The 10,144-nt window shown below is 47.4% G+C and overlaps 1 protein-coding gene across 2 annotated transcripts in view; it reads left to right on the forward strand.

Annotated features, from left to right (window-relative positions):
* The window catches only part of LOC124675120 (probable amino acid permease 7), a 19,441-nt gene extending 10,153 nt beyond the window's left edge, over positions 1–9,288 (forward strand). Inside the window, exons 1-7 of one of the 2 annotated variants that reach the window (XM_047211190.1) lie at positions 6,712–6,838; positions 6,954–7,187; positions 7,340–7,433; positions 7,563–7,777; positions 8,027–8,160; positions 8,254–8,481; positions 8,593–9,288. In XM_047211190.1, coding sequence (XP_047067146.1) covers positions 6,766–6,838; positions 6,954–7,187; positions 7,340–7,433; positions 7,563–7,777; positions 8,027–8,160; positions 8,254–8,481; positions 8,593–8,994 — 1,380 coding nt within the window. In that variant the 5' untranslated portion in view covers positions 6,712–6,765 and the 3' untranslated portion in view covers positions 8,995–9,288. Of the gene's footprint in view, positions 1–6,711; positions 6,839–6,953; positions 7,188–7,339; positions 7,434–7,562; positions 7,778–8,026; positions 8,161–8,253; positions 8,482–8,592 lie in introns of those variants that run through there. The other variant, XM_047211189.1, reaches the window with a different exon arrangement.
* The last annotated feature ends 856 nt before the right edge of the window (positions 9,289–10,144 follow it).

Below are 10,144 nucleotides of genomic sequence, written 5' to 3' on the forward strand. Positions count from 1 at the left end.
TATTTCCTTGGTCATACCCAGTGAATAATTGACAGGTTTCCTATCGAGCGTGGAGACAAAGATAAAAAACGATTGGGGGATGGGCAAGCAGTTGCTGTTGCCAAGTTGGTCGGCCATCCAATCCCAGGCCGAAACGTCATTCCATGTTCTATACTATGGTCCTACGCTCGGTAGGATCAATCAATGGCCCAACCAGCTCCAATGGGAATTGGTACTTGCAGTCCTTCAATGTTCTAACATGGTACTAGGCTCGGTAGATCCAATGGCTCAATCATCTCCATGGGCATTGCCAGCCCACTTGCCTTTAGTGTCAAAAAAGTGGCATGACCTCACATCATGCTCAAGAGAAAAAAATTGACCCCAAAACATGTTTTGGGAGAGGGGAAAGAAAATATTGGGAGCATGTTTTTTCCTTAGCTTCACCAACAAGTACAAAATCAAATCCTTTTTTTCCAAGCAAGTTGCGTCGCGGCATGCTAGACATAAAACCCAACAGAACGAGAAAAAGAAAACTAGTAAACTATGATTCCGACACATTGATCGTTGATTTCTATCTGGTCCTATCAAGAGCTATTTTTTTTGGGATATTCTAATCCCTTACTTCTCTTTTTACCGCCTCCACCCATGTTAAACTTGGTCATCCTCTACCTCTCTTTGTATTTTACATACTTTTGAAAATTCCATTGTTAACTGATGATTTTGGACGGCTTCGTTGGATATGACTAAACCACCTTAGTCAGTGTTGGACTAGCTTTTCCTGATCCGGTCCTTTCTTGTATGGCTACACATCCAGTGTAGCATGCACATCTCCGCAACACTCATATGTTGGATGTGTTGTCTTTTAGTGGGACAACATTGTGCATCGTATAGCATCAACGATCTGATTGCCGCCCTACAGTGCTTAACTTTTATCTTTCGTGAGACCTTCTTCTCACATAGGATGCCAGATACTTGTTGCCACTTTATCCATCCCGCCTCGATCTTGTGGCAAACATCCTTATCGATATCGCTATTGCTTTGCAACATTGATCCCAAGTACCAGAAGGTGTCCCTCTTAGGCATTGTTTGTCCTTGTAAACTAACAACTTTTGTCTTCGCATCTAACACCACTAAAGTTGCATCGCAAGTAATCGGTCCTGGTCCAACTATTACGCCAACCCTGGTCTCATCTACTAGCACACCATCATCAACAAAGTGCATACACTAATGAATATCTCTTTGTATACCCCTTGTGACCTCATCCAGCGAGAATTCACCAAGGAAAACATGTATGGGTTCATGGCTAACACTTGATGTAGTCCTATCGTGATTAGAAAGGTATCGATATCACTATCATCTGCGCGAACACTTGTCACAACATTATCGTACATATCTCTTGTGAGGGGCAATGTACTTTGTTGGAACTTTGTGTTTCTCCTGCGCCGACCACATGACCGTCGTTGATATTTTGTCATATGCCTTCTCCAAATCCATGAAGACCATATGTAGGTCCTCCTTCTACTCCCTATATCTCTCCATAAGTTGGCGAAGTAAGAAAATTGCCTTTCTAGTCGATCTTCTGTGCATAAAATCAAAATTATTTTTAGTGACATTTGTCACTATCCTCAAGCGATGCTCAATGACTCTCCCAAAGTTTCATAGTATGGCTCATAAGTTTGATTCATCGGTAATTAATATAACTTTATCTCCTCTATTCTTGAAGATATGTACTAATAATGTTCTTTCTCCACTCTTCGAGCATCTTGTTTGACCAAAAAATATGGTTGAATATACTAGTTAGACATACTATTGCCATGTCTCCAAGGTTTCTCCACACCTCAATTTGGACATCATCATGAACCATGGCCTTTCCTCCTTTCATCCTTTTCAAGGCATCCTTAACCTCAAGCTCTTGGATCCTCCGCATGAAACGTCTATTGGTGCATCAAAGGAGTCATCCAGCTCAGTCATATTGGTCCCATTACTATCGCTGAATAATCCATCGAAGTACTTCCTCCATATATTCTTGATCTCTTCATCTTTCACTAGAATTCGATTTGCCTCGTCCTTGATGCATTTAACTTGGTTGAGGTCCCTCATCTCCCTCTGATGAGCGCAGATTGCACACTGTTGGGGAACCCCAAGAGGAAGGTATGATGACCCCAACATCAATTTTTCCCTGAGTAAGAAACCAAGGTTTAATCGACCAGTAGGAGAAAGACGTGACTTCTGAAGGTGTTGCTGGCTGACTATTGGCATGGCGCACTACCGGCGTCAGCAACAATGTGGAACCTGTACACAACACAAACAAAATACTTTGCCCCAACTTATAGTGAGGTTGTCAATCTCACCGGTTTTGCTAAACACAAAGGATTAAATGTATAGTGTGGAGAGAGATGTTTGCAGTGAATTAAAGAGAATAATGTTTGCAGTAAGTAAATAGAACATGATAATTGTATCAGTGTAAAAGAAATGACTGGGGTCCACAGTTCACTAGATGTGTCTCTCCATAAAGATAACTAACATGCTAGGTGAACAAACTAAAGCTGGGAAATTGACAGAATAAAGACCATACATGACAAGATGATTACTATGAGTTTCGTTTCGGCATTCCAACATAATACATAGATCGCAATCCAACTGTGTCTATGACTAATAATCCACCTTCCGGTTATCGTCCGAACCCCTTCCAGTATTAAGTTGCATGCAACAGATTATCGCATTAAGAAATGTGTGTAAAGTAAACAATAGAATTACCATTGGATAAAACATTGTTGGTTTCTCCCTAGTAGCAACAACACATCTACAATCTTAGAAGTTATTGTCACTCTTCCAGAAAACTAGAGGCATGAACCTACTATCGAGCATAAATACTCCCTTTTAGAGTCACAACCATTTACTTGGCCAGAGCAACTACTAGCAACGGAGAGCATGCAAGACTCCAAATAACATATGACAAGTATATAATCGATCTTAACATAGTATTCAATATTCATCGGATCCCAGCAAACACAACATGTAGCATTACATAAAGATGATCTTGATCATGATAGGTAGCTCACAAGATCTAAACATGAGGCACAAATCGGAGAAGACAACCATCTAGCTACTGCTATGGACCCATATATAGTCCAAGTGATGAACTACTCATGCATCACTTCGGAGGCGGACATGACGATGTAGAGGCCTCCGTTGATGATCTCCCCCTCCGGCAGGGTGCCGGGAAGAGCTTCAGAACCCTCCCGAGCTAGGGTCTGTGATGGCAGCTGCGACGGAACTTTTCGTGGATGGAGGCTCGGGTCTTTAGGTTTTTCCCGAGATCGTGAATAAATAGGCGGAAGGGCGAGGTCGGTGGCCGTCTGGGGCGGCACACCACCCCTAGGCTCGGGCCCACCCTTGCCCGCGCCATGGGGTGGTCTGGCCGCCCTGTGGCGCCTCTTCGACCCCCCTCTGGACTCTGTCTTCGTTACGGAAAAATATTGACTTCAACTTTTGTTCATCCAATTCCGAGAATATTTCCTGTACAACTTTTCTGAAATACAAAACAGCAGAAAACAGGGAACTGGTACTGTGGCAGCTTATTAATAGGTTAGTGCCGGAAAATGTATAAAAGTACAACAAAGTGTAAGCAAAACATATATAAATTGGTGTAAAACAAGCATGGAGCATCAAAAATTATAGATGCGTTGCAACGTATCACCCTCTGGCGAATTTTTTCCATCTTGTACATACCATTCTCGCCCTCCTTTGTTCCTGGTATTTCATATAGATCGTCATAGGCCCAGCCCTTGCTTCACTCACACTTGCATTTTTATTTGCCTCTTTGTACTTCACAATGTTCCTTGTGCTTCTATCATGGTGCAACTCTTGTAACATTGCTTCTTCTACTTAATGTCATTTTGGACATCCATGTTCGACCACCATGTGTCCTTAGCTTCATGCATCTTACCCTTTGTCACTCAAAGAACCTCCCTAGCTACCTTCGAATGGAAGTTGCCATATTCAACCACATGCTATCTGCACCTCCCTCTTCGTCCCATGGTATTACCGTGATCATCCTCTTCCTAAAGGTCTGTTGAGCTTCGCCTTTGAGCTTCCACCTCTTTGTTCTTGTGATTTCGGCGCATTTGTGCCGTGTCACACGAGCGTGAAAGCGAAAATCGGCCACCACAAGCTGATGTTGCACCACAACACACTTTCGAAGATCACCTTGCAATCCAGACAAGCTCTCCTATCCATTCTTCTATTAAGGATAAAGTCAATCTGGCTAGAGTATTGGGCACTACTAATTGTCACTAAGTGATATTGCCTCTTCCTAAATAAGGTGCTATCTACCAATAAGTGCTAGGCAAGCCCAGAGTCTAGGGAAGCCTTCATGCACACCCTCAAACCTCATGTTTGTTGTACACACATGTCCATTGATATCTTCTCCGACAAAAAGCCTCTACTCTCCTGGTTTCTGTCGCCATACCCTCCTGGTTTCTGTCGCCATACTCGAAGCCTCCATGAACACCTCTAAGCATATGTTAGTTGTACACACATGTCCATTGATATCTTCTCCGATAATACATGCCTTTACCCTCCTGGTTTCTGTCGACATACCCGAAGCCTCCATGCACACCTCAAACCATATGTTAGTGTACACGCATGTCCATTGATATCTTCTCCGATAGTACATGCCTTTACCCTCCTGGTTTCTGTCGCCATACCCGAAACCTCCATGCACACCCTCAAACCCTATGTTAGTTGTACACACATGTCCATTGATATCTTCTCCAATAAAAAGCTTATTGCTTATCGACACACGTTCTCCAAGTCCTCCACAAACTGCTTCTTAGCGCTCACGTCAAGCCCAACTTGTGGGGTATAAGGCACTAGTAACGTTCCGGACAAGATTCCCAACAACTAGCTTGACTAGGATAATCATATCCCCTGTCTCCGAACGTCCACTACTCCATAGGGTCTTTTTTATGAGGACGCCTACATCGTTCTTAGTGCCGATCGACCACCGAATACCAAAGCTTAAAATTGTTATTCTCAACTTACCTCGCCTTTTGACCTGCCCATATAATCTCATGCACGCAAAAAGTATTTACACGTCTCCTGATCGCATCATCCACTAACTCGCGTAGTTTTCCGGTCAAGGATCCTACATTCCAACTACCCACCAGCAATTCCTCGGCTTAAGCAGAAGGCGGAAGTATGTTTCCAGTTTTGCCACCTCTCTCTGCTCTCATTCTCTCCCTTTCTCTCCGTCTGAGTGAGAGGTGGCTCCACATGTAAGTCTTCTGCCCCAGTTTGCCTCCTCTCACATTCTCTCTCTCAATCTTTTCGTCTTCTTGTCCCATCCCTCTCCCTCCGACGAATCTGAGGAGACCATCGCAAGCGGAGGCCTCCGTGTTACCGTGTGCCAGCGCTCGGCACCGTCAGCTATCCCTTTCCATCACCGCCCTTGTGCGTGGAGGAGGCCGCATTCATGGATAGACGCAACTCGTATCGTCTAGCCCATGGGCCAGCATCGACGCTTGGGCACGACCGCTTTGCCAGAAACTCGTGCTTCGAGAGCAAGACCACTTCGCTACCCTAGTGGCTGGCTACTCGCACGTTTCTCGCGGCCACGACAACTGAGGATATGGGCGGCTGACCAACATTAAGTATGCCTTTCCCTGCCGCCGATAGGGCTCGTGCGCGGCGGTCACCACGGAGTGAATTCTTCGATTTGGCTTTTAGCCTTTTTGGGGCGATAAAACAATGAATATATGTAGGGACTTGGGAGAGTTTTTCCCTCCCAAAAACGAATTTGGAACCATTTTGAGGATTTGCTGGAGCACGGTTTTTGGAGGCGGTGGTAGTTTTTTGGGATTGGAAATCAGTTTACTCCTTCGGCTTCGGCTTCGGCTTCGGCTGGAGATGCTCTTACAAACAAAATCCACTGTTTATCTTCAAATCCAAACGTGATCAAAGGCACCCGTCAAGATCCCGACTTTAAGTTAGTCGTACCGGCATCCACATTTTCGCCGCATGTTTGTTCTACCATATAAAGATAGAAGATAAACTCTTTTGAGATTCACAAATATTCTTCTCCCTCAGCTGACCAGCGATCTCCTGCGGTCCAGCCTCACTAATTCAGGCCTTGTTTACTTCTCTCGTATTTTTCTTCCCAATAGGTATGGGGATGGGAGGGGATTTGGTGTTCACCCAATCCCCTCAAATACCCCTCCCCAAAAATACACTAGTATGATGGAGAGTTTTTGATTTAGGCAAAAAATATGGGGATGAGAGGGGATGGGAGGGGATATCTCGGAATTATGCCGTTCAAAATCGGAGAAGTAAACAGACTAGTGGGGATTTTCCGGGATACGAAATAATTCCCTCCCATCCCCATAAATACTCTAGAAGTAAACAAGGCCTCAGCGTGAGGGAAGGGGGGCGTGTACCCGGCCGCGCTTCCCGCCCCCGGGAAAAAGTTGACAAGAAGCGGACGAAACCGCGATGGCAACAGCCAAAAACTCGAGAGATTCACGCGCGCGCAGCAACACATGGGTACGGCGGTGTTACCTCTCGTAGTCGTCGTCTCCGGCCGACCCACCCGCGCCGGGCAAACCAAACAGTCAAAACCGACGGAGAAAGACGTCGCCGCGGGGCCCGCGGCAGCTATCCTCTCCTCTTATTACAGACCCCGGTCGTGTGCCGCCGTATAGGCCTTAAATCGCGCCTGCCCCCGCCACTCCTGTGATCCTCGAAAGCGGCCAATCTTGGGCACGAGTTAGCTCTGTGCTGGTGGCAATGGCGGTGCACCACTCCCTCGAGGTGGTCGACGGCCGCTGCGACGACGACGATGGCCGCCCGCCACGCACCGGTACGCGCTCTGAGTCCAGTCTTGCGCGCCCCGTGGGGGGCTCGACACACCGTTGTTGTTTCGTTTCCTCAACGTTGTTGCTGGTGCTGTCGCCGACGGGTCGACTCGCGCGCAGGGACGGCGTGGACGTGCGCGGCGCACATCATCACGGCGGTGATCGGGTCCGGGGTGTTGTCTCTGGCGTGGAGCGTGGCGCAGCTGGGGTGGGTGGCAGGCCCGGCGGCCCTGATATGCTTCGCGGTCGTCACCTACGTCTCCGCCTCCCTCCTCTCCGACTGCTACCGCTCCCAGGACGCCGAGAAGGGGCCCAGGAACCGCTCCTACATGGACGCCGTCCGCTTCTACCTCGGTATACTATCGTACTAGAAACCTACGTATCAGCAATTCCATCGGCATGGTTGAGCTGCTACGTACTCTGCTTGTGCTGCTCTGGTACTGTGATTTGATCGGCGTTGTATCTATGTACATCATCGCTTCACTGTGCTGTGATAACGTCCTCAGGCAAGAAGTACACCTGGGCGTGCGGCTCGCTGCAGTTCCTCAGCCTCTACGGCTGCGGCGTCGCCTACACCATCACCACCGCCACTAGCATGAGGTAGTCGCCGCCCCGCGCCGGCCATTCTTTAGCTGCAGTGAAGCGCCAGATCGACCAAGTATCATGTGACTCCTTGGATGAAGATGATCCTGCCTTCCTTTTCTAATTCGGTCATCTTGCATGCTGCAGGGCGATTCTCAAGGCCAACTGCTACCACGCGCGCGGGCACCAGGCTCCGTGCACCTACGACGGCAGCTACTACATGCTCATGTTCGGCGGCATGCAGCTCCTCCTCTCCTTCATACCGGACTTCCACGACATGGCATGGCTCTCCGTCGTCGCCGCCATCATGTCCTTCTCCTACGCCTTCATCGGCCTCGGGCTTGGCCTCGCCAACACCATCTGTACGTATGCTGTCCTCCTTATTTGTTGGGTTTCTGCTCTTAGCTAGACTCACTGAATTTAAGTCATGTCGTGTGTGACCAGTGAACAGAACTAGTCTTGTCAGTCATACACTGGTACACCAACAGTAGACCATGTCCCAGGCCATGTATACTTGGATTATAGCGCGCAGCGCGGTGTGGCTTGAGAGTGACATAGTATGCACTTTGAGGTCACATAATTAAGCTCACACGTTTGTTCCTGTTCGTCAGCTAATGGTGTTATCAAAGGAAGCATAACGGGTGTGCCTATGAAAACCCCTGTCGCCAAGGTATGGCGCGTCTCGCAGGCCATCGGCGACATCGCGTTCGCGTACCCGTACTCCTTGATCCTCCTTGAAATTCAGGTACGCCCACCCACCCCCGTCCTTGGAAAATACACGAACTGAATCTTAATTGTTTCACTTGCCGTCTGCTTGTGTGTGCCAATATCATCATAGGACACCTTGAAATCGCCACCGGCCGAGAACAAGACGATGAAGAAGGCGTCCATCATCTCGATCATGGTCACCACCTTCTTCTACCTCTGCTGCGGCTGCTTCGGCTACGCCGCCTTCGGGAGCGACGCGCCGGGCAACCTCCTCACCGGCTTCGGTTTCTACGAGCCCTACTGGCTCATCGACTTCGCCAACGCCTGCATCATCATCCACCTCCTGGGTGGCTACCAGGTACTCCTCCCAAAAAACCTGAAGCTTCTTCAGTCCGAGTGGTTACACAATGCATACCCCAGCGTTAGAAAGCAGAACAATGACACTGGCTAAAACCTGAATCAAATGCAGGTGTACAGCCAGCCGATCTACCAGTTTGCGGACAGGTACTTCGCGGAGCGGTACCCGGGGAGCGGCTTCGTCAACGACTTCCACACCCTGAAGCTGCCGCTGCTGCCGCCGCTCCGGGTGAACCTCCTGCGCGTCTGCTTCCGGACGCTGTACGTGGCGAGCACCACCGCCGTGGCGCTCTTTGTCCCCTACTTCAACGAGGTGCTGGCGCTGCTCGGCGCGCTCAACTTCTGGCCGCTCGCCATCTACTTCCCCGTCGAGATGTACTTCATCCAGCGGAAGGTGCCCCGCTGGTCCACGCGCTGGGTCGTCCTCCAGGGCTTCAGCGCCCTCTGCCTCCTCGTCAGCGCCTTCGCGCTCGTCGGCTCCGTCCAGGGCGTCATCAGCCAGAAGCTAGGCTAGTATATGTACATTCAGGAGATATTCTTCTTCATATATTTGGAAAATAGTTAGATTGCTTTCTAGTGTAACTGTGATGGAGGACGTCACTACTGTGTATGTGATTGGAGAGCATTAGTTTTCTCCCTCCGTGGTGTGGCGATGAACAACGGAGTACATAGAGGCATGTTGTTGTATTCTTGCACAGCAGGATCGATCGGGGAATGGCACACCGTTTTCAGTGCCTTCCTTCTGGCTCCTGCATTGGACTGAAGCATGTACTGCACATTATGTCAGATTGCCAGATTACTTGATTTCTGTCGTGTGGTGCCTGCGTGATGTAAAGCTGCAGAAATCGGAACTGGTTCACACTGCTTGCTCAGTAGTAGTACCGAGCATGCTTAAACCATGCGTCTGTGCGGTCGATATTACTGAAATGGTTGAAAGAACATGATCCGATGGGTTCTTGGAATCGCGGACCCTAAGCTTGGTGTTCTTGGCTACAAGGATTGTCGAATAAAGTAGCAGCCTCATATCAAGAGTGTAACCGGACTGTACAACACATATAAATGGCGCTACATAGACTGTCTTTGCTGCAAAGATCCATGTAAAATACCTATTCCAAGAATAGTTTATCCAGATCAATTTGTACCTCTTGGGTCTGACACTTCTAGATTAATTTTATCCGATTCTATAGAAGAAGAAGCTCTACTTTTGCTAATGCGCAACTATTCAAAATTTACTCGTAACGATCATCTAATAGTCACTAAATATTTGACCTCACTTAGTCCAAACTTGCATGTCTAAAATTATACATTCATTTTCTATATATATTAAGTTATTACGCAGTCACTAAATTTTTCTCAAATATCAGTGATAAAAAAGTTATAGTGAATTCCCCCATTTACCTCTAATTTACCTGTTCACCATATTTGAATTTTCGACCTCACGCCGCCTCGAAGTTGTTGCAGTGCGTGGTCATTGATGCACATAAAATGTATCTATGCACTTAGGTCTTTATTATGTTAAAATCCCTATTGTTAATCAGTTTTATTATATTTATTGAGATTAACCTTGTATTAATAGTTGCAAAATTGCAAAATTTCTTTTTTTACACTTTGTTGTGTAAGAACTACGTAAATATGGAAGGAAATCCCTCATTGTGGTGAAATTT

Source organism: Lolium rigidum, chromosome 7, assembly GCF_022539505.1.
Source record: "Lolium rigidum isolate FL_2022 chromosome 7, APGP_CSIRO_Lrig_0.1, whole genome shotgun sequence".
Taxonomy (NCBI): domain Eukaryota; kingdom Viridiplantae; phylum Streptophyta; class Magnoliopsida; order Poales; family Poaceae; genus Lolium; species Lolium rigidum.